Raw genomic sequence first — 25,112 nt, 5'->3', positions numbered from 1 at the left:
ATGTCAAAAAGATGCTAGATTTCAGACACCAGACACCAGACTCCAGGTCAGGGCCCAGGCACACAGCGACGTGTTGTCTGCCTTTCGTGAATGAATGGACAGTGGACACGGCTCAGACCGGACTGTGCTCCGCAGCATAATACGCACGCATCGCGGGGGAAGGTTGGGCCAAGAATGTCCATAGCCTATTCCGTACCAAGTACAGCCATCAAGGGGGTAAAGACCAATTGTTGGCGTGATAATGCGAGCGTCCCAGTAACAAGTGAGCCTCAGCCTCGTGGGACCAACAGAGGATTTGCCCGGCTGCCCAGCGATAATCGCTTTATCTAGCTTGGTTAAGTTTGATCTTGCGTCAATAATGGCTGCTAATTGTGTCTGTGCTAACGGAACTGCCACGGCTATGAAACCTACTACCACAAGGGCGATGGTACTTTTGCAAGTCCTAGCCTGATGGGCCATGGCCAAAATCCTGCACCAAGGCGGCGACAGAGGTTCAAAACACAACGCACATTGTTTATAATAAACAGTCCAGTGTTGAGAAATGTCTTTTAATTGTACTGGGCCTGCCTTTTCAAACTTGTATTGGCTGTACTGTTCATACCATTGCCCAAGGCTTGTTGAGCATGGCCGGGCTTCTTTGTCGCAGATGGACACAATCTATAGAAAGTAGCACACAGTGGTCTTGAGATTAGTGCAAATTTATATTTCATCATCCTCGCGCAGCAACCCTTGACCTCGAGATCAAATTCCTTGCGTTAATATATTTGCAACTCCAAGACTGATAGATGGCAGTATGGAACAACACTTCACCAGATACAATCTTGCTGGTGCTGCCCAAAACTGCAACAAGTATGAAAGACTTCCTTGTTCACTGAAACAAAGCTTCAAAAGAAGTTTACAACAGTATGCCCATTCTCGTCCGGTTAAACGAGTCAAGGACTCGATTATGATATCAGCAACCGCTGTTAGAGACGTGTGAAAGTTTGGACGAAGTTGGATTGTTGTCGAGCTTTGCCTTTGCCTCAGCTGGCACCTTCTCTATCCTGCTTGCGAGATCAAGTGTCTGATTCACGTCTTTCTGCATGTAGATTCTGGCTACTTGAACTCGAGCAACAACAAATACAGCTCAGTCAGCCATTGGCGATGATGTGCAACGCAGCGGGTATTGGGCAAATCAAGTAGGACGCCATGACATACGCCATGAGAGTTGCCAACCAAGCAGGGACTGTGCCTGTCTGCGCTCAATCTGCGCCAGCGTATCGTGTAACCTCGTCCAAGTCTCAATACAGCGATGCCCATGTATTGAGGTCAACTAGTGCTCTTGGGTCAGACGAGGGTAATGGGAAATGCAAGCACTTAATGCAGCAGGAGATGCTTTCTTGGGCGTGGGAACACCAGAAGATAGTGAAGGTTATTCTGGATGACAGGAGCCCGCGAATGTGCCCGTCTGCGTCTGGGAAGGTACTACTCACCTCGCCTCGGTAGGCTGTTCAGCTTCCTGATCAACATCAGACGGCTACGAGGATACTCATGTGAGGCGTAGTGGAAAGAACGGAGGGATAATCTGCCCCATGCATAATATACAACAATGGAAGATGTGACCAAAATCGCATATGGTTTACGTCCATGATATTTGCGCTCTGTGCCAGGTTTCTGCTCATGTATTGATTATGGTTAAAGTTGACGCAAGACGCCTCGATGCGGTTTGAAAGCACAAAACACTGGACTGGAGAAAGTAGCATGAAAAGAAAGGGGATGCAGAATAGAACTGTGTTCGTAGTTAACCTGCAAGGAAGAAAACGGTATGTAGACATGATGCAGTACTCGAAGCAACGAATGAATCACCCCTCCACCCCGTTTATGTTCATTTGATCTGGGTTGTACCGTCGCCGCCGCATCGGAGCCTTCTTCCGTTGAGCAATAGCTGAGTCAGCATTTTGCGCCTTGTCCTCTCCCATATCTGCGTCCCCGTCATCATCGTGATTTTGTAACGTCTTGAAGTAAGACATCTCGTCCAGCTCAAGGATATCTGCCGGCTTCATTCGCAACCACTTCATGCGTGGACCAGACCTCGATCGCTCTGAAACTCGGAAACCGTAGATGCGCGACTCGTACAATCTGCCTTCTCCCAGACCGGGGCAGAAGTTGACTGTCCGCATGCCATTGAGCTCTATCGGATACACAGGACGAGGTATGTCAGATGTGGCCTGGTTGCTCGTACCCGCTGAAGTAGTGGTCGTAGTTGTGGCAGTCGAGGGGAAAGAGGCTGAGCGCGTCGGTGAGAGAGTAGATAAGGGAGCATCGAAACGAGGTCCGATCTCCAGATCCGGGAACGTCATGAAGAATAAGCAACCGAATGTGGTGCCGAAGAAGGCACCATCAACCGAGTGGAAGCGGCTGTTGGGGGGCGTATAAAGATCCTGGCAACTTGGGCAGAAGAGTTTCACGGTCTCTTGGCCTGGCGTGTCGGAACGGCCCACGGGGAGCACTCTGCATCCATTACAGTACACTCGCGGGCAGACGCCGAAATGCTGCAGCTCGTACTTCTCCAGCATCTGCTGGATGCCGGGCCGTGAGGTAATGTACCGTTGGTGGATCAAACCGTAGAGCAGCTCTGCCGAGCTCTCAATCACACTCAAATCGCTTGCAACCCTCGTGTGCCTGCGTTCTCTTCGATAGCCGGGCGGTTTTTCATCACCGAGTATCTCGTCCTCGTCTTCGTCCTCGTCCTCGTCCTCCTCTTCATCTTCGTCCTCTTCCGGTTCCACGTCCAAAATCATCTCCAACGCTTCTTTGTACATCGGCACCTGGGACTGCAACCCAGTCAGGTTGAAGTCGTCTTCGATAAAGTCCTCTGAAACCTCCGCGAAAAACTCGTGGCCCATGAGCTGACAAAACGAGGAGATCCATGACTCCGGGGCGCCATCGGACGACGACATATCGAAAGAGTCGGAAGGGACAGTTGAGGACGGTGTTGATTCAGACAGTTGACTCAGATCCAGCCTATCGAGGCCGTCGGCCAACGCCGAGCCTACTTCTCTCGACACGGTGCTGGAATTCAATCAGAAAATCGACAAATCAAGCCGAGTAGCGCTCCGTGGGAGACCAGGAGACCAACAGCCTGTTTCCACGAGTCTCGAACTCCAGATTCTCCTCTACCCTAATCTAAGCAGGGAAGATCGAGATGCAAGAGAGCAAGAAGAAGTCTGATAGAAGAGAGCGGAGAAAATGATCGCGGGCCAGGCTTGGTGCGGTCAGAAGAGTGATGGTGTCCTCCTGATAAGCCGAGGGGTCATGTCAATGTGCGGGACCGGTGCTGTTGTGCGATGGCTGAGCGTTGACGCGATACTCCGCTAAACTACCTCAGAACTAAGCACTGATCGAAAATCCACACAAAGAGAAGCCCGGAGATACAACTTCTTCAATTCCGGGTATCTAACGGAAGGGCGCGATAGACGTGTGTTGAGGGGTGAATTTTTTCGTTGCGGGTTGGTGAGGCGATCGATCGACGGAGGTTGGACGGACCTCCGAATTAGCCTCGTGGGGCGGTGGGCAACGTTGAGTGTGACACGATAATGTCAAAGGAGATGCAAGAGTGTCGCCTAATTGGGACATGGACGAGATTAGGAAGACTGATTACTCAAATTGCCATCAGAGATGTGTTGCTGAGGAGTGAATGAGCAGCTGAGACACTACCAGAGGGCAAGGAGCAAGAGGCTGGTCGATCACGTGATATTATATGCCTCGGGCTCGATTGCTGCCTGACAGTACTACGAACTATACAGCCTGAGCGAATAAGTTGCGAAAAATGGGTATCTTGCCAAAACACAGTACAAGTAGCATCAGTCGTAGTAGATCAGAAAAGGTCGCGTATCACGCGTGCAAATTCCCCTTCGTCACCCAGCACGCCTGACAGTCCTTCTCCAGTATTCTGAAGCTCACCTTCGTGACCGATAAAACCATTCATCCCATCGGCTGTGGTCGGGCCCATAAAGTTTCCAAAGCCCCCCACAGCCTCAAACAGCGCTGTGAGCTCATGGCTCATCTGTAGCCCATTCAAAGGGCTATTGCCCAGTTCACCCACCCCATTCAAAGTCCCGTAAACTGACAGATCTTCCATTGGATGGCCAGCCAAGCCAGCCATTGCAACAGCCGCCGATGAGTGCGGGTCATTAACGTCTGGTCCATAAGGCCGCGCAAGAACGCCCAGTCTCTCGCCAATTTGTCTGAGGCCTTTGATTGTCTTCCATAGGCGTTTCGATACATATGACTTTGTGCTGAATCCGTTGACAAGATCTAGCGCCAAGTAGAACTCGTCCCGTACCTGGCGATTAAACTCATTTGGTGCATGACAGACGGCCAGGAACAGAACAGCCAAGGCGGCAACGAGGAAGTAATTGAAGGTAATCTGTTGTGTGCGGTATATATCGGAGGTTTGATTTAGTCTGGTGAGAATACGAACCGTGTCCTTAGCGACATCCACTACCGTCTGAGCATGTCCCTTATCTTCGGCAATACTAGCAGCTGAATGCAGAACTGGCCGATAGATCAGAGTCCGCAGTTGATTCATACGCAGATACAACAGTATGCGCAACCTTCGAATGCCTCGGCTTGCCGTTTCACCCTGCCTCGGGGATTCGGCCGGATAAAACTTGAGAGAATCCGGGATCTGCTTATACCACTGAAGGACCTGATAGTCCAAGTATCCGATCTCATCTCGACGTATGTCTGTTGCTCCATCTGAGCCCAAGCCGGAGTACCAAACCTTCGAGCTGATGCGATTATACGTGATCATGCAACGCAAGTACTGTAATGATGGATCCTATGATCTATAAGTAAAGCGACTGAGGAAGGTTGAGATATCTTACCGGTTCCATTTGGTCTATATCCTCATCGTGGATTGAGAACGGCAACCCCGTACCAAAACTCCACCGTCGGTCCAAAGAGTAAATCGACCAGAATATTCTGACGATCTCTGGCCACTGTGCTTCATCAGGGAAGTACTTGGCCAGCGCGTCCCTTCTATGTAGTCCCATCTCAAGGCACATGCGGGAGGCCACACCGATGATCCGATAGGCCAAGGCATCCTCGTCCGTATGAAAGTGATATGTTGCCTGTTCAATCAGTGGGAGTCTATACAGTAAGATAAATTATACTAACCATTAGTCCTAAGAGCTGAATAGTTTTGACGTCTAGCGTATCCCATATCTTGGACTCAACAACCGGCTTCACATTCATATATAGCCGTCGGCCGAGCTCGCTTCGCCCGCCACCTTCAACAATGAGGGTAGTAGCAAGGATGAGCTTGATCAAACTCGTGCTATCATCTTCAAGGCCATCTGCACCTGCCAGACCCCGGTGCATGAGTCCAGTTCGCATTGCCGCCTCCATAAAGGTATAAAGTAAAGTGACTTGCTGGATGACGTGATCGATGTCGACAAGTGGATACATGATACCAATCTCCTCCTCGTACACCCGACATAACCGTAACGCTTCGTCTTTCTTGATTGCCCAGATAGGGTCTTTTGACGGGTGCATGGGTTGACTAAGTGCTGCTACAGGAGGAGGTGACCCCGCCGGTGTAGCATGGGCTGTGGTCAGATCATCTGGTATGGCTTCTTCAACAGGCGCAATGCCCATATGTTGAAGGCTTGATCGAGCAACGTCAAAGTTGAATGCCGAGCTGGTAGGACCATGAAACCGAGCGTGCTTCAGGCGAGGCTTGCCTGTTGGAGGATGCATGGGCGTAAAGATGTGTGAGCCATCACGGGAGAAGTTGTCAAAGGATGGCGTATCAAAGCTGGTCCTTTGCGCGCGCAGTTCACTGATATTGCTGAAGAGGCTAGTTACTTGATCCTGCAGAGAGGAGATCTGATTTTTCATTGATCGAAACTCCCTATATGAGCCTCTTTGTTAGTTGCAGCGCCGTAATTAATGCTGAGAGAGCATACTCGGAGTCCTTGAAGTTGTTATTGCAACAGTTTGGTGCGTATCGGCCTGAGTTTGGTCAGCGGTTGGACCAAGCAATCATCTCGACGGGGACGAACATTCTAGCTTGAGATGGCCGCATCGGTTGCATGGCTGATTTCCATTACATTTGATCTTCCTTCGCTTGCATTCATTGCTAGAGACCTCTTAGCTAAAGCTGCAAAGGAGTTGAGGGGAGGGGCCATACCAGGCGATGGATATGTACCGATTTCTCTTTGAGCGCGTCTGCCCGGCCGGGGCTAATTCCGCCTTCCTCTTTGCACTGTCAACAGCCGGAGCGTCTGTTTGTTCTCCGGGAGAGGTCTGCGATCGGGTGGCATCGAGCTGGGGCGGTTCTGAGTCCATACTGCAGTCCAGCTCGGATGATTTGATCCGGGGGTGGCGTGTAGGAGGTCAAGAGAAAGTGCGGAGATATTCCACGGTTGGTTCAACTTGGTCTTGCTCGCAGCGGGGTAGGTCCGCTCCCCAGATCCACCCTGGTGCGTGCTCGCTCCGGATATAGCTCTGACATCTCGTTCCTTTCGGCTGCTCTAATAATAACAGCTGGGATATAACAAATTACTTTTAGACTCTAGCATGCGTAAGCTGCAATACGCTGGGCTCTATATACGACCCCAACTATCAAAGTGTGTCTGCCTTCTGCTAATATGTCTATGGACTATAGTCTATTCCGCGCGTTGACTAAATTGTAGTGTAGTATGTCTATAACTATATCTATGATGCATATGGAGACTAGGTCCCATATAGTAATATTGCTTTTTGGGGTCCGAAGAGGTCAGAAGTATGGACGCATATTCAGGGCTACTCCATGACATAGGTATACATTACCCACAGGACGAAATTGCATATTCTATTGATTAAAGTTGGAATCCGAGATTCATAACCATAATGCCCTGTTCTGCAATTAATTTACCAGCAGTCCAGCACGTCCCAGGACCCATGGACTTCTGAAGTTTTATGCTGCATGTGGAGATATGGGGTGTGCTGAAGCACGTGCCCTCAAACCCAACTCCGGATCGACCAACTTCAATTTGCCAATCTACCTCATTATTCCATCCCTTCAACGACTCGCAACAAGCACGCCGGCTGTCTAATGAAACTCCAGAGATGGCTTATCTTCGCTAATGCTCGGGTCCGAGCTCAATGGCCATCAGCAGTCATCTCCCATTCCAGTCAACTCAGAGGTCTCAATTCTTCCGCGCGTTCCCACTACAAGCACCTAGAGGTCCTCCAAGATGCCAACATAGACGCATTTCGCGAGGGATACTTTATCCCAGAGCAACCTGCCCTTCTTCCACGCCGATCCTTTGGCGACCTTCCCGCCTTTGAGCGGTGGTTTCACCACTCCACAACGGAGAACACCTCGCAGCTGAACACCGAATACCTGGCGGCGCACGGCGCAGAGGCTCTCGTTCCTCTGGAGCTCACGCAATCGCAGCAATCCGTATCGAACTCCGAAAATATAGAGAGCAGCGATCCAGAACTTAGCTTCCGCAAGTTCCACGCGCCGCTAAGTCTCTTCCTCCGATGGATCCGCGAGGCTGAATCTTCATCGCACGCCCAGTCTCGTCTATACCTGGCGCAATGCCAACTCCTTGACCTTCCGCAAGTCCTCCGCGACGATTTCCCAACGCCTCCAATAGTAGCGACAGCGGGGAAGGGCGATGTCTATGATACAAATATTTGGATCGGATATCCTCCAACCTACACGCCTCTGCACCGAGATCCGAACCCCAACTTGTTTGTCCAACTTGCCGGACACAAGACCGTGCGGCTGCTACCGCCGCGAGCCGGGCAGGTAGTTTTCTCGTATGTGCAAGGGCAGCTGGGCCGAAGCGGGGGTAGAGAGGCGGCTACTTTCCGGGGCGAGGAGATGATGCAGGGGCGGGAGAGGGCTTTGCTAGAACAAGCTGTTTGGAATAATGTGAAGAATGCATCCGGACAAGCCTACGAAGGGTTTGAGGCAGAGCTAGAGGCGGGCGATGGGCTATTCATCCCTAAAGGATGGTGGCATAGTATCAAGGGGATGGGTGAAAGCGTAACGGCCTCAGTAAGTTGTTTGTCTCGCGCAGTAGTAGCCATGCTGATATTGCCAGGTCAATTGGTGGTTCCGTTAGTCAGACCGATCATAGGCTGAACTATTACATATCGGAATCTGAGTTTATAGCCGTCCACATAACATCGCATCTGGTCTCTGCAGCAGCCATAAATAATATCAAAATTGTAAATCTGAAGTAGCTTTATAATAGAAGGTAAATTCCAACTTCTCAATAGCTCAGGTCTTGAGGCATCGTTCGCCATTCGTCTGTGCATGATTCTGCCCACTTCTAGAACGTCCAAGCTCCGGCCGACACCGCGGAGAAAATTCCAGAACAGCATCTTTCTCCATCTTGATCACCTGCATCATCCCAACCACGAGTTCGACCCAACACTCATCATATCCCCGAATTAAAGAAGCCATAACATGCGCATGTCCCGTGCAACAACCATCCTCAACCTCCTGCTAGGTCTCCGAACAGCGACAGCGACAACAACATCAACCTCACAAATAACTATCTCAAACACCCTAACGAAATCCCAATCTCCCGTATCACACCTCTTCGCTCAGTGCCACGCAACAAACCTCTACTCCTACGCAACTCTCGCGAAAACATCACACTACTACTCCACAATGTCCGCACAGCACTCCATCCCAGAACAACAATCACAACCCAAGAACCAGGAGCAAGATCAGAGCTTTGAAAAGAAACCCATCCTCGCACTCCCCGACGCATCCTTCGCTTCTGATACCACTCAACTCGATGTCAACGGTGATGGAGTGAAGTTAGACCACCTTGGCCCGCTAGTCGTTAACACAGATGGCACGCTTGCGCGGATCGCGAATTGGGCGCAGATGACGGAGATCGAGAGGCGGAATACGCTGAGGGTTCTGGGTAAGAGGAATAAGGAGCGGATGGACAAGTTGAAGGCTCAGGGGCAAGCTCTCGGTCAGACACAAGAAGGGGGGGAGGCGGATTAAGTGGGATATAGGTACCTGTTGCAAGGGTAATGGGGATGCTAGAGCGCGTGGATTATGAATTGTGATATGGTTATTGCAAGCAAGCGTGGTGACTTTACGAGACCTGTATATGATGAATACAATGGCTGGATGCATAGCGTTTATTCGTTATCGTAATCTACCATAAAGCTTTATGTTCTCGATGCTTGATATTGTTTGGGACGACATTAATTTTGGCAGTTTAACTGAACAGCCAGTCACCGAATCTTGAAAGGGGGTTGCTGCATATTGTTAGATGGCTGTAATCGAAAGCATTCGGGCAGGATCAACGCACCTTGCTGGCTCTGGTACATAGTTTCTTGTATACTCCTCAATCTCATCGACGCCCGTGACGAGATCGACTTCTTCCGGCTTCCGAAGAGAGGTCCGGTGGATGAGCTTCCAACCGATGTATATCACAGGAAAAACGCCGATCATCGTGTACGAGAACAGAAACGTTGGCACATTCCAGTTACCTGGCAAGAAGACCTCGTAGCCACCAACAAATGCCATGACCGTTGTCGACACCAGAGCAACGTACGCAACGTACGGCTGGCCTAAGCTTTTGTATGGAAGAGACTCGCGTGAAATGCCCTGCGCGATGATGGCTTTGCGGAAACGGGTATATGTAAATGTAATGACGGAGAAATTGATGAGTTGCGATGCGGTGACCTGCAGCCTTGTCAGGTTATTATCTCGTGCAGTCTCAGGATGGTCAACATACCAAGCTGATAATCCAGTTCAGTACTACTGATGCGCTGTTCGAAACTTGGAGGAAAGAGATGAGCCCAATCAGAAGCACAGCTATCACGCAGTATATGGGGACTCCGGATTTCGTGCACTTGGCGAACAGCCGCGGGGCTTTACCATCAAGGGCAAGCCCGTACAAGGTTCTGCTGCCGCAATAAACGTAGCTGTTGCCTGCACTAAATACCGCGAGAAGAATCATGGCGTTGACGATATGCGGCAGAACGGGAATACCGAGACGGTCCATTGCAATCACATACGGTGATGCTGCGGCTCCAGGTGCATCATTATCAAATGCATCGGACATGGCCTTGTCGTTGTAGGGGACAAGGATCCCCACGCAAAGCGCTCCAAGGACGAAGAATGCAGTGAGACGGTAGAACATCCCATTGTACGCCTTCGGTAGGTTTCCTCGGGGATTGACAGATTCACCAGCAGCCATGGAAATGTAATCCGGTCCTGCAATCGTAAAGCTGGCATTGATCAAGCAAGCGAGGAAACCCAGCCACCTTCCAAGGTCACCTTCCTTGTAGTGCTCCGCGAATGATCCGGGCTCGTTCCAGTACCTAAAGCCAAATCGATCGTTGATTGGATTGCCTCCCAGCATTGTTATGAACGTGAATATAATTAAGCCCACACTGAGTAGGACTTTACTAGAGGCGAGCCAGAACTCAGATTCTCCATACCATTTCACAGCGAAAACATTGAGAAACCTGGCAGGAGTTAGTATATAAAGAGTTTCCGCCTCGGAAGACGCACGCAAAGAGGACGAGTATAATAGCAAATATCGCTGCAAGAGGAATTGCGTTTGTCCAATAATGTATAAGCAAGCTGCATGCTGGATGGCGTTAGCCGTGCTCAGTTTGACCATTGGTAGAAATGAGTTACCCGTAACTTCCATAGGCACCATGGCGGCTTCAAAGACGAAGAAATTGTAACCAGCAGCGACTCCAAAGGCATCATCAACGTAGCGCCCAGCAAAACGGATAAAAGGGGACGAAATCGGCAAGTATGTGACCATCTCGGCCAGACCTAGTACGCGCGTTTTAGTAATTTAGCCCACATTGACGTTGCGTCCATCAGGTAGATCGAAGGCTGCAACTGGGTAATGGCGCATTGGGCAGATCTGCATCAGGCGCTTTGGGAGAAGTTATTGTTGCTGGCAGCGATGGAAGTTGGTTCATAGGAAGGGGGCTCCGTACAAACAGTTATACATAATATAACGGTGCACCTATAAGTAAGAAAAGTATAAGATTTTGAAGCCTTTATAGATGGCAGCAAAGCCATGCAAGCACAGTCAAGATAACGGCTAGTAGACCGCAAAACCACGACCCAGGAGGCTCGGATTGCTTCAAATCCGTTTCATTTCTGATCTCACAAGTAAATGTGCGCAACCCTAATGGGATGCTCCAGATGGGGACCGGATTGAGAGCAAGAAGTAACGCGAGGAGACTCACCATAATGTGTAAGCTATGAAGAGGCTCCCAGGACCACCTTTCGCCAACGTCTGTCCAATCTGGACATACAATGCAGTACCGATTGTACCACCGATGCCAATAAGTTGAACATGCCTAGGTTTGAGTCTCCGGTGTGTATGGTCATAGACCGGCTTCGACCCCTCCTCGATGGACTCCTCGCGGTTATCTATCACTGCGTCCTTTTCCGAGAATTCGCCCTGGTTCACGGTCCGTTTTGTCAAATTGCCAGTTGCTATATCGGAGCGATTGGCGGGTGATGATCCATAGGGTAGAGGCCCTGGTGGTGCGCTTGCCGGGTCCGATCTAGACATTGCTCGAGATCAGTAGATGCGGGGAAGTACTAATCGACGAGCTGATTTGAATAAGAATGGTACAAACAAAAGGAAGAAGGAGGATAATTGGAAGAAGACAGTTGGAGAAAGAGCCCAGAGAGAAAAAAAAAAAAAAAAAAAAAAAAAAAAAAAACAAAAAAAAAAAAAAAAAAAAAAAAAAGGGAAGCTAAGCACTTGAATAGATTGACAAGCGTGGGGAGGAAAAGTGGCAGGCGACACTGCGACAGCCATCACCGGAGCGTTACCGGTATCACCTCATAGAGCGTAGCTTACCGAAAAGAGCAAGGAAGCAGGCTGGCAGCCTGGCTAGCCGATTCCCCAGGTCGACTCAGCAAATAGAAACTTGTCGAGTGGTCATGGTTTTGTCCAGCATCCCCACTGTCAACTGGATCCTCCGTTGCGCCGAGGTTCATGGAATCGAAGAGGAAAGTGAAGATAACGGCAATCAATTCAGTACCGTATGTGCCAGACACTTGCGAGACAAGATAACCAGGATGGCATAGAATCGGGGGCCACTAAGGCCGACTTAGAATTAGAAAAAGCACATTGAGGGAATCGCCATGAGAATCTCCAGCTGCCAACATTCCGCATGCAGGCATAAATAGGTAAGGAGATAAGGAACATGCGGCAACCCAGCGAGATCATCCCAGGAGAAGTCGACTTTAAAAAAACGCAAAATGACACGCCCCAAGTCCACAACTTAACCATGCAGTAGCGCCGTGCTAATGTATCTCGCTTATTACCTCTCGTCGCCGTTCAAGTCCACCTACACCAAGCCCTGGCCCGAATGCACTGAGATCACCACATCCTGTCCTTAGTCTCAGTCCAGCATTTAGAGAACTGCATGAAGACCATGGCCGACATACCGAAGTCCTATGAATGCGCAGTATGAGCTCGACTTACTATCGCACAGCGGTTCTGCCAGTCCGGTGCGAAGAAACAGGCGTTGTCTTCGTAATGAAGATAATGAGAGAGCTCCGCTTCATTCTGATTCAGGCTGGGCTCATCTGAAGACTGATAGTCGGATTTATGTTCCGGGTCATCGCTCTCGCTGGCTGGTCTATCGGCAACGTGTCGGAGTTGTCGGGTGTCCGACTGCTGTGTTTGGCTGGAAGACATTCTTTTGTGAGAGGTAGGTAGGATGAATGTCTGCTCCCATCAGTCAGACCGGGGAAGCCGGTTCAAATACTGCTAGACATCTGTGGCAGCCGAGTATAAGCGTCTTTGGCAGAATGGTGGCTGACGTCAATCCCTCAATAGCTCCTGTTCTTAAAATGCCTGCACTGCATATAATATCTGTAGCGCTTGCACTGAAGAAGAAGAGAGAGCTTACGGACTGTCGGGGCGCAGCCTTGCCAACTCACAGTCAATCCCTCGACGGATCAACCTACGAGAATGATTTAGATCCGTGCTTTGAATACATACCTACAAGCTCACTGCAAATCTGTACGGCTGCAACAATGATCCGGGACTCCTAGTCAACCCCTCGACGGACCAACCTATGAGCAAATCCATAATTTGAATACAAATCCACTGCAAATCCGTACGGCTGCAAAAATGATCCGGATAGCTTCCCCATCTTTTCGGCCCCCGATGTGAACGTGAACTTCCCCTCCCCCACTTTCAAGCTTAACGTGCCCCGCGTCCAATTTTCTCAGGAACCCATTACCTATACATTAATTCCCTTTCCTCTCCCACCTCCGCACAAACTTCCTTCTCCCAACCCATCTCGATTATTTCCCTCCGTCGCAATGACTGGAACAGAGTCTGGTCGGTTCGCACCCAAGGTGCCCGTTCAGCTGGATCCACCAAAGGACGACCTCATCGCCCCAGAGGAGCTGGCAAAGTGTAACGGTTCGTTCTCCGCACCGACACAGCTTATGGAATTTCACGTCCACGGGGCTATGATTCCATGAAGCAAGTATATCAAGATATTGCAACTGACGCTTCTTTGTTTGGCTCAGGCACTGATCCCAGCCGCCCTACCTATGTCGCCATCAAGGGAATTGTTTTTGATGTGAGTCGCAACTCTGCCTATGGTCCCGAGGGGCAGTACAAGGGTGAGTCTCTTCCATCTCCAATCACCAAGAAGATTCCCAACAGATACTAACTTGTTGTCTTGCAGTGTTTGCTGGCAAAGATGCGTCCCGCGCCCTGGCCTGCTCGTCCTTGAAGCCTGAAGACTGCAAACCCGATTGGTACGACCTCCCGGACAAGGACAAGAAGGTGCTGGATGAATGGTTCACATTCTTCAGCAAGCGGTACAACATTGTGGGAAAGGTAAAGGATGCGACGAACTACTGAGGACTTTCTAGCCTAGCTATACTACACCTCTGCAAGTTCTTTCTATTCTCATACCCGTTCGTGACTTTCTGCTTGTTTGTTATGTTGCTTTAGCCTTGACGTCCTGTCTTCGTGCGCGTTGTACGCTATCAGACATGGAGGTCTAGTCTACCAACGTAATTCAGTGATCTGGCACGATCTTCTTTTGGCGCAAGCGTCAAATGGTGGTATTGGTATCATGTAAGGAACTAGCTAACTGTACATTCCCTCAGCATTAATTCAACAGGTGCTCATTCTATATGCAATGCAATTTTCCTGCCCGACTTATAGCGCTCGGGCTTCACTTGCGGGATTTCCGCTGCATCCTCTTCTTCGCGATAATCCGGTTACGCTTCGCAAGCTTGTTCTGCTCCTCTGTATCCTGACCCTTGTCGCCGTTCTCGGATCGCTTCCTCTTCTTTCCCTTGGAATCTGAGTCGCGGTCGTTCTTTTTGTCGTCCTTCTTGTCATGCTTCTTCGAGTTGCCCTTCTGAGGAGCCTCCTCGCTGTCCTTTTGATCCTTCTTCTTGAAATTGCGCACCCGCTCCTGCTGCTCACTCCTCCGCTTGACGACCTGTGCGTTCTCAATCGCAAACTCAACAATGAGCCTCTTCTTTCTGTCCTTCAACTCCTCGGAGACATTCTTCGGTGGGTTGATGGCATGCCCGTTCAACCACCGGAGACCCATAAGCGCATGTCGATGCGTGTAGTACTCAATGAAACCGTAACCTCTGCTTCGACCGGCACCGCTGTCTTCAGTAACTTTGCTTCCGTCGCGGCCTTCAAAAACAATCTTCGCCTGGCGGACAACACCGACACCCTTCTTCTTCCGCAGTTTCTCAGCCTCCCTCATCTCTTCAGACGCGCGATCCATTTCCTCCTTGGAGAGGGGCTGGCGCTTGCCTTCCTTGGCGTCCTTGGCGAACCCGACGATTCCTTCTCGGGCGAGCTGCTTGAGGTCTTTGGATGTGACGTGGCGGGGAATGTTGCGGACGGAGAGACGGGTGAGACTAAAGTGGAGGGAGGGGTTCTTGCGGATGAAATTCTGGCGCTGCTTGAAGCTGTCTTCGCGCATCTTGATTTCCGAGGGCGAGAGATTCTGGTAGAGGGATGAGCTGGGGGAGATGGTTCCTTCGTTAAGGAGGTACAGTCGGCGCTTGTCGGTGTCGCGGACTAGTCGCTTCGAGACACCTTCTTCCTGGAGCTGTGTGGCGCGGGACTTGCTCACGGCCCGGCTGATCTGGAGGACACGGCCGTCGATGGTGTAGCGACCTGTAGGATCGGCGTTTTCATTTTGCAGAACGGACTGCTTGATGATAGTGCCCTTCTTGCCCTTCTCTTTCTCTGCGGCAAGTGGGTCCTGATGTTTGGGAGCGTCTTGTACGCAGGCCTGCGCGTTCTCGGGCTTCCAGAAGCAGACGAAGCCCGTACCGCGGGGCCGTTCGGTTTCTGGATCGACGACGATACGGGCGTATCTGAGTGGTCCGAATTGGGTGAAGTGGTCGTAGAGTGATTCATCGTCGCATGTAAATGGTAAATTGCGGATGAAAATCGTGCATGCGTTTCTCTCGTCCTCCTTTTCTTCCTGCTCTTCTTCCTCTTCCTCTTCCTCTTCGTCTTCTTCGTTATCCTCGTCCTCATCATCATCCTCGCTCATGTCCTCATCAAGCTCGCCGTTATCCAAGCCAACACCTCCGTCTTCCATGTCCACATCGCTTGACTCTTCCTTGACCTCTGGTTCTTCCTGCTCCTCTTCCTTCCGCTGGTTCTCCCAAACCTCCTTCTCCACTGCCCAATCAACAGCCAACGTCCTCCCATCGACCTCCTTGCCGTTCACAGCCTCCAGGGCTTTTTCCGCGTTCTTCTTTCCCCTCAACACAACGAAACCAAAACCAGCCAACTGAGTCCCTTTCTTCGGAAGAGTGACGTATTTGACCTTACCAAAGCTTCGGAAGTGCAGCGCAAGGTCATCAGGAGTCTTGATACTCCATGGCAGGTTTCGCACAATCAGCTTCGGCGGCTGTGTATCGGCCTTCTGCTGCTCCCGCTGCTTCTTGCGCTCGAGCGCCGCAGCAGACGGGACGCTCTTTCCAGCAGCCTCATCGACAACACGCTGTCGAGGCTGCGCATATTCAACCTTGATTTTTTTCCCCTGGAACGTCGACCCGTTCAACTCTTCCAGCGCGGCCTTAGCATCCTCGACGTCGGCGAATGTCACGAAACCGTAACCCTTCGACTGCTTTGTAGCGGGGTCGATGACGACAACGGCATGCTTAATCACGTAGGACTGCGAAAAGTGTTCGGCGAGGCTCTCGGTCGTCGCTGAGGCGGGAAGCGATCGGATGAACAGTTCTCTGCGCGGTTTTGAGACGTTGTCTTCCTGGGATGTGACCTTGCTAGGTGAGGTCTCTGCAATTGCGCCGGTAGCCTCAGGGGGCTTTTCCGGGCTGCTTGAATCAGACATCTCTACTTGTCTGTAACTTTTTGTTTCAAGAGTTGTGTTTCGGAGCAAAAAATCGGCGGCAGAAAATTCCCATTGATTTTGATTGACCCACCAGTGCTGGGCGGTGAAGGTCGACCCCGATTAGATAACGCTCAATCGTCACCTTATTCAAACCCCGTGCGCTACTCTGTAAATATCAGGAGAAACAATGACCGAGGAATTTGGCGATGATGACGCATTTATACCAGTACTTAATGCCGAATCCAGCGGCTTGACTCGAAGCGCGGCAACATCCACCAACCAGTCTGGACCAACCGCAGCCAAAGTCCAGCAGCCGAAGCCGCAGGCCCTCGCAAGCAAATCCGGCCCCTCTGGGATCTTAGTATCAACGCGACAGAAAGGGAACCCAATATTGAATCATATCAAGTTCCAGCAGTGGGAGTATGCCGACATTCCAGCCGACTATGTCGTCGGGGCCACAACCTGTGCGCTCTTCCTTTCACTCAAATACCACCGACTCCATCCGGAGTACATCTATTCGCGGATAAAGCTCCTAGCGGGGAAATATCTCCTACGTGTGCTGTTGATCATTGTCGACATACCCAACCACGAAGATCCCCTCAAAGAGCTATCTAAGTCATCAATCATCAACAACCTTACTCTCGTCCTGTGTTGGTCCGCCCCAGAAGCGGCGCACTACCTTGAACTCTTCAAGTCGTGCGAACATTCGCAGCCCACCGCTATCCGCACGCAGCAGGCCCAGTCTTACAAGGACTCGCTGGTGGAGTTTGTCACCGCGCCCCGGAGCATCAACAAGTCCGACGCCGCCAGTCTTATATCCACTTTTGGAAGCTTGCAAAATGCAATCAATGCCCAGCCGGAGCAGATCAGCGCGGTGCCCGGATGGGGTGAGAAGAAGGTCAAGGCATGGTGCAATGCCGTGGGCGAGGATTTTCGCGTCGAAAAGGCCAAGAGAGCAACCGCTCCTAAACGGACTGTTCGGGACCTGGCTGCCTTGAGTACGAATGATGATGATGCCGTCATCTCTACTTCAACGGGTCCGTCTCGCGAACCCGAGAGTGAAAGCCTTTTTGTGGAGCAGGATGAGCCGTCGAGACCGCGGGTCAGTCGGGATGAAGAGATGGATGAAGGCATCGCGGCAGCACTGGCCAGGCTTCGAGAAAATGGCGGTTGACCAGTCGTCAGACGCGGAGAACAAGACATGGCTATCAAAGGTTTGCCCTCATTTATCGGGCTACTACGTTCCCAAAACCCAGTCCCGGTCTCGGTCCAGTCGCTGTCAACGCGAGACATGGCCTGGACTCTGCGACGCGGGCTGTGGTGGCCGGCCGAGTTACAACCTCGCCTCGCTGCTGGATTCTGAATCTACCGGACGTCTCCAGTATCTTTGGTGTAGGAAGCACATCGATTATAGTATGATCTGGACATATTTAGTCACGTGCCGGTGACACATTTGCGAAGAATTGGTTGGTTCGAGAGGTCCTGCTCGCACGCGGTGATATTCACGAGGATTCTGATGACCGACCATACAGTATAGTTGAGACCGGAAAATGTCTACAGCTCAAATGCTTAGATTCAACTACCTACAAAGTACACCTTAGGCATCCATTTGACACCACACGGTAGATTCAGCGCACCGCCGAAGCGCTACAATAGGGATCATACTGCCCAGACAATCTTGACACATTTGTATTACTACGCGGGAAAGTAAATAACAAACGCCGAGAATGAATTTGAAGGCTAAACTAGTTAAACAAGGTCTTCGGGCGGTTGGATGATCGACTCCGTAGCTAGGGCTAGCTAGCTTCGTGCATCGTGCAGCTGCCATTTGCATTCAAGCCCTATCTTCATCAGAATTAGGGCTACGCAGTAAGTATCTCAGGCACTCTCCCCTCGCCAAAATACCCAGTCATGCTATGTCAAGTGATTTAAGACCGAGGATAGGAGTACACTGTTAAATCTAACTCTGTTCTGACTCCGTGTCGGGTTCCCAGCGCTCGAAATTCGGCCTGCCTAGCCTAGCCTAGCCCTGACTACCGGGGCCTGGCCATGACATCAAATAACCACACTGGCTAGATCTACAGTACATTCTAGGGCATGCGTGGGCTCTGGAGCCCCCCTTAGCATTGGCTGGATAGCAAAGCCCTGAATTTGCCCCACTTTTATGCCAAGATCTCGACACTACTGTAAGTCCCGGTGCCATAACCGATTCGAGTCGGAGTATTTGGTAGAAAGGGCACTGCGCTGAGGGCAAAAAATCTTGTGTTGTATTAAGAACGGCATCTATTGACTGTTCTCGTCTCCTTTGGGAGGCCTTCGTAGCGGCCCGGCCCAGTGTCATACAAGATCAGGACTACTACCGACGCTGTGTAAAATCTCGTTCATTGATACCTCGCTTGTAGAACGTCACTATATAAATATGTATCAACCGAAACGCGCGCACACACAGCCCGCGCAGTTCGTAATAGCGACTTCTCATACGAAACACCAGCGGCGTACTTACGGTGTACCCGACAAAAGCTGGCCATCCATATATCGAGGGAAACCTTGATAGCCAAGCCAGAGCTCACCGGTGCCCGGTGGGCCACCAAGAATCTCCTTCTCGCGCATCTTAAGCTCATCGACGTCCCAGGCGGCGAAGACGATCTTGTCCTTAAGAAACTCTGCTTCCGGGGAGGCGATCCAGACAAGAAAGTCGGCGGGGAGTGAGACTGCGGAAAGGTCATCATTAGTCACTAGATACAGATACAAAGAAGGGATGGTTCGATACGTACTGTCATCATAGGCATATGGTAACTTGATCGTCTCGGCCAGCTTGGCAGACATGGCTGTCTCCAGGAGTCCAGGATGCACATTATGAAGACGGACCTGTGGGTTCTCAGCCGCAAAGGCCTGCAGAAGCTTAATGGCAGCCATCTTGCTGCTCACGTAGGCGCCCATTCCAGTGAAAGGCGGAAACAGGATCCCGGCCGTGGTGAGGTTGATAAACGTGACTGGCTTGTTCTCGTCGGGGCTAACAGTTTTGTTTGCCAGGACAACAGCCTGCGCTGTTACCAGCGTCCCGACGACGGTAGTCTTGTAGCCATCCAGGAAAGTATCCGGGTTGGCTTCCAGAAGGGGAACGACGGGGGCAAGGACGCCGGCGCAGTGGACAAGGACGTCGATGCCGCCGAATTCGGCGGCCGCGTTATTCATAGAGTTGCGGACGCTCGATGCATTGCAGAGCTCGGCCTCGTAGGTTTGAACCGGAACATCTGCGTAGTTGGCGCGGACAATTGTGGCGGTTTTGGCTAGGGCGTCGGCGCGTCGGCCCAGGAGGATAAGGGTTTGGGGGCCTGATGCTGCAAAGGACAAGGCTGTGGCCCGGCCGATGCCGCCGGATGCTCCAGTAATTAGCACAACCTTGCCTGCTGTGGAGAGGCCAGGCTGAGTCGGGTTGATGGCGGCATATGTGGCGGAGTGAGTGACCTTGGTGTAAGATGGTGCTGGCGCTGCCATGGTTCCACTGTTGGCTCTCGTTGACTCTATGATCTGGGTGTAGTATGTGTAGTGGGAGATTGAAAGTGTAGATAGTTCACAGATTGCTGTCTCTAAGATAGAATAGGAAGTACTTCAATATAGGTAGATAGCAGGAAGGGTGCAAGAGAGTGCAAAGTGCGAGAGCAACTGGAGACACGAGTGCGATCAGTCAAAAGTAGGTAAGACAAGGTTTAAATAGACAGACTGGCAGGCAGCTAGCCACTAGGCACTAGGCAGACATGTGGACTTCTTGATGTCTTTGTATACACTATACTGTGATCAGTGACCCAGTGCATCCGCATACTCTATTTGTTCCTGTTGGCGCCATGTGGAGTAGCCTGAACGCCAGTCCAAGGGGCCATTACCCAGTCCACCAGCTGTGACTCTGTGGGAAGAAGCACCAGGAAGAGATACACACATTACTGTTAGTCTGTTAATAGTGCCTTAAGAGGACAAAGATGCCTTGTCCTAGTGAAGCTAGGAAAAGCTAAGCATAGAGCCAGTCCTCTGATTGGCAGATCGTCTTTGCCAAGAAAGCTAATCGACGGTCGGAGATAAGCCGATCTGTGCCCCTAATTGCTATACGCAACAGCCAATCATGACTTCGCTGGAGTGGATATGCCCTGACTCAATCGACCCCAATCTTCAGCTAGCTCCAAGATAGTTAAGAATCGGAAGCTGATGAGTACAGCAGCTCGGCATCAAGAAGCAAACCCTTGGCGATCGTCCACCGTTAATTAGGAGAGCTTGTCTACGATACCTATAGCAGAGCACCTTACTTCCAAAAAAACTACGGGATGGAAAGCTTCGAACGGGTACTAAGATTGCGTTGTTGTTATATTGCGAATGACTATAGACTCTCTTGAACTGTTCTGTTAGTGCCATCATATCTAGGCTACCCAGCAAGAGTACTGTCAAATGGCCTGTAAATCTACCATACTAAGATGATACTAATTCTATGCAGAAGAGCCGCGCTAAAATCTGGCAAGGCTACTGATCAAATGTGCATGCTACGTAGGCTCATGGCAGTTAGGCAACATGCCAGGGCGAGTTTTTCATCACAATGAGATTTTTGGAAGCCGCTCGATTACCGCAGGAATCCTGCTCGGTAGTAGGTACACAAGCCCATCCCATGCCAGAACAAAGTGGGTATCGAAATCAGTTGACCTCTCTAGAAGAAAAGTACAAAAGATGCAACAAGGGACATGAAAGCGACGAAAAGAAAAAAAACATAACCGGGCTCATATGGCCAAATCAAAACAAGACAAGACTAGACGAAGAGACGAGACGAAATGAATGGTATCAAACGTGACGAAATAGTTTCGCAAAACACAAAGGTTACATACGGGTATGCTTCATGTATTCATATTTTGATTCATCAGATGTGCGATATGAGCATCCACAGCGTGATGGCGTTAACTAGATGAGATGTACGAAACCAGGTGGTGTGGCTAGGTACGCGTTTCGCATCCGATACGGCCAAGCAGTGCCTTGTGGTCGCTTCGGCGAGGTCGGGCGGAAGACCCGCTGGACCGACGCCATTCGGCACTCGAGACTTCCGCTGCGACGACGCTGCCGTTGGCGGGGCTCTTGGGTAGCGAATCCACTTCGTCGGACTCCTCCTCCTCTCCTTCATCATCGCTGCGAGTGTCTTCTGCGTTGCCGGTGCGGAGGACACCTACGGCCACGCGAATGACCATGCTAAACCAGATGATGGATAGCAACTGGAGTGCTAGTAGGGACGACAGGAAAATCCATTTAATCATGCGATTCATGCATATGGGGCCGTCGATGTCCAGGAAGGGGGAGATAAGGTGCATGTATCGGTCAGGGTATCCATCGGTTGAGATCAACTCCCCTGTGGCACCGGAGTAGCAGCCCCACGACATAACGTTGGGCACATCCTTGTAAATAGACCAGCAGAGTAGCGGGTACATTATGTGGCGAGAGATTGCCCAAACAACCATGAAAACTCCGAACGCGATGTTGCATGGCATCTCGCATCCGAGATACTTGAGGATTTTGGCAATCTATAGAGTTAGTGCCCTGTTTATTTTTATGAAAGGACGGTGACTTACCGGCAGTAGCAGGTCCACGATGTCCATCAAACTCAGCACCACATTGGAGACGTTATAGAAACCGTAGACGTACGCGGAAGTGAGGAGACAGCTGGTGATGAAATGGTGGGTCAACATCTGGTAGTGATCCTTTCTCCGCTCCTCGATGTTGATAACGAAGATCTGCTGGACCCAGAACGCAAGCTGCGCAAGCAGGTACCACTTCATCAAGCCAGAGACACCACGCGCAGGCCACTCAGCCCAGATAGCCTTAAAGTCCATCCAGTAATTAGACTGCGACCAAATGTACTGCCCACAGTTAGCTAGGCCATTACGAGCTGGCGTGAGCATCACAAACCATTCCGACGGTCCAAAAGGCGGCATAATACAAGCACATCCAGCCCTGCTCCGCGAGCCGGATCGACGCTTTCTTTCTCAATCCATGCGATTGCGCCCACGGCTGAAACACCCATTCCATCACAATGGCACGAATCGCGGTAAACGCAAAGACGGAGCTGATGACGAAGTAAATATCATCCCAGCCTTGGATGTAGACCCCCTGCGAGGGTTGGTAGTACGACAGCTGGAAAAAAGGCGTGGTATAGGGCGAAAGAGAAGGGTACAGATGGTGGACGGCCAATAGCATGGAGAGGGTTGTCAAAGATATTCCTAAACAAGTAAAGCCCCAATTAGCGCACTGCAGGCAAGCCAGCGTTGAAACTAAGAAGTATAGAGTTCAGAGGGCTCAAAATTCAAGCATACCGATCTGATTAGAGACCACCCATTGGCGGAAGGTGGTGTCCTTCACAGGACGGTGCGAAGAGGTCGTGGTAACACAGGCATTGAGCTCCGTGACTGACTGCGCAGGCGAAGTTGCGTCTTTAGCCATGATGTAAGATTAAGAAAAAAGGCTCCAGACACTGTGAGTGTAGAGAAGATGAATCGTGTCGTCGTGCAAGGGGATGTAACCGGTGCGGATCAACCAAGCAACCAAGACATCCAGAGTGCGAAACTGCAATTCTGTGAGGGGAAGATGTAGAAAACGAGCGTAGACGTGGTACCAGACCACTGTGCACGAGCTAGATCCCAATGCCTCTGGTGTTGAATTTGCTGGAGGAAAAGGTAGCTAACTGTCTAGGAGCGGCAGTGGTTGTTGAGGGAGAAAGCAACGTCCTTCCTTCTGTTTCAGGTTTGGCGGAGTCGACGAGACGAAACACGGGAGATTTGATTCAAGGGCGCTGTCTGCTGGAGCCTCGTGGGGAGGAAATTGATAGCACAGACAAAGCCCTAACAGGAGAGAGGAGGTGGCGACGGTGAATCCAGTGAAAGCAAAACAAATCAAGCAGAGTTCAGGAAGGGAGCCAGCTTTCTGGTTGTGTTCCTGGTACCACACCAACTCTACACTTAACACACTACTTGGCTCTCACAGGTACTGGCACTTCCTCACCGCCTTTATCCCTCCCCTCACGCTTTGTGGCCGGGCCAATGACAAGCGCTGCCCGCTTCACAGGCCCTCGCTAGAGGCTGTGGTCTTCCGGCCCCGCGGGTTGCGAGTTGCTGCAATCCGAGCTTCATCATTTGACCTCTGGACAAGACCCAAAACTTAATATTGGAATATATGTCTAACTACAGTGCTATCTAGGATCTATGAGCTCTCCCGCTCCAAACCGGCCGTCACCCCGTTGACATATTCCGCCGCACTGACTCCCAGCTTTGCCAGGTCGACTCCTCCTTGTCCCGCCATCGCCCGCGACATCGCCCGGACGACCTCCTCCTCTTCCCACACACCCGGCGGCCCTCCCACAGCCCCTCCCCCATCCATAGCAACGACCGTCTGCCAATATGCGTCATCCCGGTCCTTCAGCACCCGATCTCGCACGACCGCATTCCTCGTCACACTCGCAGCGTGCAACTTCGAGCTCGCCCCGGTGAGCGACGCCAGCGATGCCGCTACAACCTTATCCACCTCCTCCGCCTGACTCGGCGGCGTAAAGAACCACCTATTCGTAGCAGAAACGTAGATGAATCCGGCAAGGACAACATCAAAGCACGCCAGAAGCAGCGGCCGCAGGACAGCCATCCTCTGGAACAAAGCAGACGGCACCTCAATCCCATCGCGCACAGCCTCAGAGCCAGACTTGATAGGGTCATACATGAACACGACATAAGTGTCCACAGCGGCCAGGATCAACCCCGCAATTGTAAACTTATTCCGCCACCTGCCCGCTTCTCGTCCCGCAAACGAGGCCGACGTCGCAATACCCACCACGGCCATATGCAGAAGATGAGGAATCATAGCGTTGGCAGGGTAATAGAACAGCGCGTAGGTATTCGGGTTGTCAATCTTGCAGAACCGACACTCCGTCAGCGCGCGCTCTCCGAACCGTAGATAGATCTTGCGCGCCTCCTTCGACACGAGCTTCGACCGGAGCAGCGTATCCGCTTCCGTGAGGACCCCGCCATCCCGGAGACGCGCGAGCCGCGAAAATACTGTTTCCAGCGATGTGGTGAGCCGCGACCGCGTAAGGGCGAATATACTCGGGCTCGGGGCGAACGGGTTCGAAGGGAAGCTCAGGGTCAGGAAGACGAGGATCGAACAGAATAGGACGTTTAGAGCCCTGGAAGCGGCGGGCGGAAGAGGTCGGGGATTTGGCCGCGTCGATAGTTGGACTCGCATATAGCGAATAAAGTTTATGATTCGGGGGAGGATGATCGGGGCCAGGATGAACGCGAAGCTCTGGATGCTGGGACGGTGAGTTAGTATTGATTGTCTTGCCCCTGATGGATGGTGATGGGGTGTAGGGAGTAGAGGAAATCGAGTAGACTTACGCGCTCCAGGGAATGTTGATTTCTCCCATCTTCCTGGCTGTGGAGTGTGATCCAGGGCGTTCAATAGTTGGGAAAGGTAAGTTGGCTTGTACTGGCTGGGATCTTGATGCGCCAAGAGGCACGCTTAGCGGGTCTTGTTCGGCCACTGCTCGGAGTAGCTCCCAGATGGAATAGTATAATAGCCCTAAATAATAACCAAAAGGTGACTTTGATTTGAAACTGATATTCTTGATGCTCACTTGAAGTGTTGTATAATGCGTGAATAAGCGTGAAAATGCTCAAACAAGGCAAGATCATTCATTGTCCCATGAAACCAACCAAATATATACATCTGTTACT

General features: G+C 51.2%; 12 protein-coding genes across 12 annotated transcripts; 4 read left to right on the top strand and 8 right to left on the bottom strand.

The window, feature by feature from the left end:
* Positions 1-1,841: 1,841 nt before the first annotated feature.
* On the bottom strand, positions 1,842-2,939 carry DSM5745_11061 (casein kinase II subunit beta; the record flags this gene model as incomplete). Its single annotated transcript, XM_026753077.1, has 1 exon — positions 1,842-2,939. The coding sequence occupies one exon, from the start codon at positions 2,937-2,939 to the stop codon at positions 1,842-1,844; it is 1,098 nt and encodes a 365-aa protein (XP_026598400.1).
* Positions 2,940-3,856: 917 nt separating this feature from the next.
* DSM5745_11060 (transcription factor domain-containing protein) lies at positions 3,857-6,333 on the bottom strand (the record flags this gene model as incomplete). Its single annotated transcript, XM_026753076.1, has 6 exons — positions 3,857-4,822; positions 4,869-5,114; positions 5,161-5,896; positions 5,952-5,997; positions 6,048-6,124; positions 6,176-6,333. 6 exons carry the CDS (start codon positions 6,331-6,333, stop codon positions 3,857-3,859), a joined length of 2,229 nt encoding a protein of 742 aa, XP_026598399.1.
* Positions 6,334-7,081: 748 nt separating this feature from the next.
* On the top strand, positions 7,082-8,226 carry DSM5745_11059 (putative JmjC domain protein; the record flags this gene model as incomplete). The annotated part of the gene is made up of 3 exons (XM_026753075.1): positions 7,082-8,038; positions 8,085-8,100; positions 8,156-8,226. The coding sequence occupies 3 exons, from the start codon at positions 7,082-7,084 to the stop codon at positions 8,224-8,226; spliced, it is 1,044 nt and encodes a 347-aa protein (XP_026598398.1).
* Positions 8,227-8,659: 433 nt separating this feature from the next.
* DSM5745_11058 (uncharacterized protein) lies at positions 8,660-9,007 on the top strand (the record flags this gene model as incomplete). Its single annotated transcript, XM_026753074.1, has 2 exons — positions 8,660-8,798; positions 8,847-9,007. The coding sequence occupies 2 exons, from the start codon at positions 8,660-8,662 to the stop codon at positions 9,005-9,007; spliced, it is 300 nt and encodes a 99-aa protein (XP_026598397.1).
* A 220-nt stretch (positions 9,008-9,227) lies between these two features.
* DSM5745_11057 (putative general amino acid permease (Agp2)) lies at positions 9,228-11,561 on the bottom strand (the record flags this gene model as incomplete). Its single annotated transcript, XM_026753073.1, has 7 exons — positions 9,228-9,267; positions 9,321-9,697; positions 9,750-10,485; positions 10,532-10,610; positions 10,661-10,804; positions 10,975-11,003; positions 11,299-11,561. 7 exons carry the CDS (start codon positions 11,559-11,561, stop codon positions 9,228-9,230), a joined length of 1,668 nt encoding a protein of 555 aa, XP_026598396.1.
* Positions 11,562-12,380: 819 nt separating this feature from the next.
* DSM5745_11056 (uncharacterized protein) lies at positions 12,381-12,701 on the bottom strand (the record flags this gene model as incomplete). Its single annotated transcript, XM_026753072.1, has 2 exons — positions 12,381-12,455; positions 12,486-12,701. 2 exons carry the CDS (start codon positions 12,699-12,701, stop codon positions 12,381-12,383), a joined length of 291 nt encoding a protein of 96 aa, XP_026598395.1.
* A 632-nt stretch (positions 12,702-13,333) lies between these two features.
* DSM5745_11055 (putative progesterone binding protein) lies at positions 13,334-13,886 on the top strand (the record flags this gene model as incomplete). Its single annotated transcript, XM_026753071.1, has 3 exons — positions 13,334-13,436; positions 13,547-13,642; positions 13,708-13,886. The coding sequence occupies 3 exons, from the start codon at positions 13,334-13,336 to the stop codon at positions 13,884-13,886; spliced, it is 378 nt and encodes a 125-aa protein (XP_026598394.1).
* A 319-nt stretch (positions 13,887-14,205) lies between these two features.
* DSM5745_11054 (mRNA-binding ribosome biosynthesis protein NOP4) lies at positions 14,206-16,368 on the bottom strand (the record flags this gene model as incomplete). Its single annotated transcript, XM_026753070.1, has 1 exon — positions 14,206-16,368. The coding sequence occupies one exon, from the start codon at positions 16,366-16,368 to the stop codon at positions 14,206-14,208; it is 2,163 nt and encodes a 720-aa protein (XP_026598393.1).
* Positions 16,369-16,555: 187 nt separating this feature from the next.
* On the top strand, positions 16,556-17,542 carry DSM5745_11053 (DNA repair protein RAD10; the record flags this gene model as incomplete). Its single annotated transcript, XM_026753069.1, has 1 exon — positions 16,556-17,542. One exon carries the CDS (start codon positions 16,556-16,558, stop codon positions 17,540-17,542), a length of 987 nt encoding a protein of 328 aa, XP_026598392.1.
* A 1,325-nt stretch (positions 17,543-18,867) lies between these two features.
* DSM5745_11052 (SDR family NAD(P)-dependent oxidoreductase) lies at positions 18,868-19,866 on the bottom strand (the record flags this gene model as incomplete). The annotated part of the gene is made up of 2 exons (XM_026753068.1): positions 18,868-19,079; positions 19,143-19,866. 2 exons carry the CDS (start codon positions 19,864-19,866, stop codon positions 18,868-18,870), a joined length of 936 nt encoding a protein of 311 aa, XP_026598391.1.
* Positions 19,867-21,338: 1,472 nt separating this feature from the next.
* On the bottom strand, positions 21,339-22,833 carry DSM5745_11051 (putative longevity-assurance protein (LAC1); the record flags this gene model as incomplete). The annotated part of the gene is made up of 4 exons (XM_026753067.1): positions 21,339-21,917; positions 21,966-22,253; positions 22,303-22,613; positions 22,707-22,833. 4 exons carry the CDS (start codon positions 22,831-22,833, stop codon positions 21,339-21,341), a joined length of 1,305 nt encoding a protein of 434 aa, XP_026598390.1.
* Positions 22,834-23,589: 756 nt separating this feature from the next.
* DSM5745_11050 (uncharacterized protein) lies at positions 23,590-24,802 on the bottom strand (the record flags this gene model as incomplete). Its single annotated transcript, XM_026753066.1, has 2 exons — positions 23,590-24,688; positions 24,774-24,802. The coding sequence occupies 2 exons, from the start codon at positions 24,800-24,802 to the stop codon at positions 23,590-23,592; spliced, it is 1,128 nt and encodes a 375-aa protein (XP_026598389.1).
* Positions 24,803-25,112: the final 310 nt, after the last annotated feature.

The sequence above is a fragment of the Aspergillus mulundensis genome, assembly GCF_003369625.1.
Source record: "Aspergillus mulundensis strain DSM 5745 chromosome Unknown scaffold_18, whole genome shotgun sequence".
NCBI classification, from domain to species: Eukaryota; Fungi; Ascomycota; class Eurotiomycetes; order Eurotiales; family Aspergillaceae; genus Aspergillus; species Aspergillus mulundensis.
This window is presented reverse-complemented; position numbering and strand designations above follow the sequence as displayed.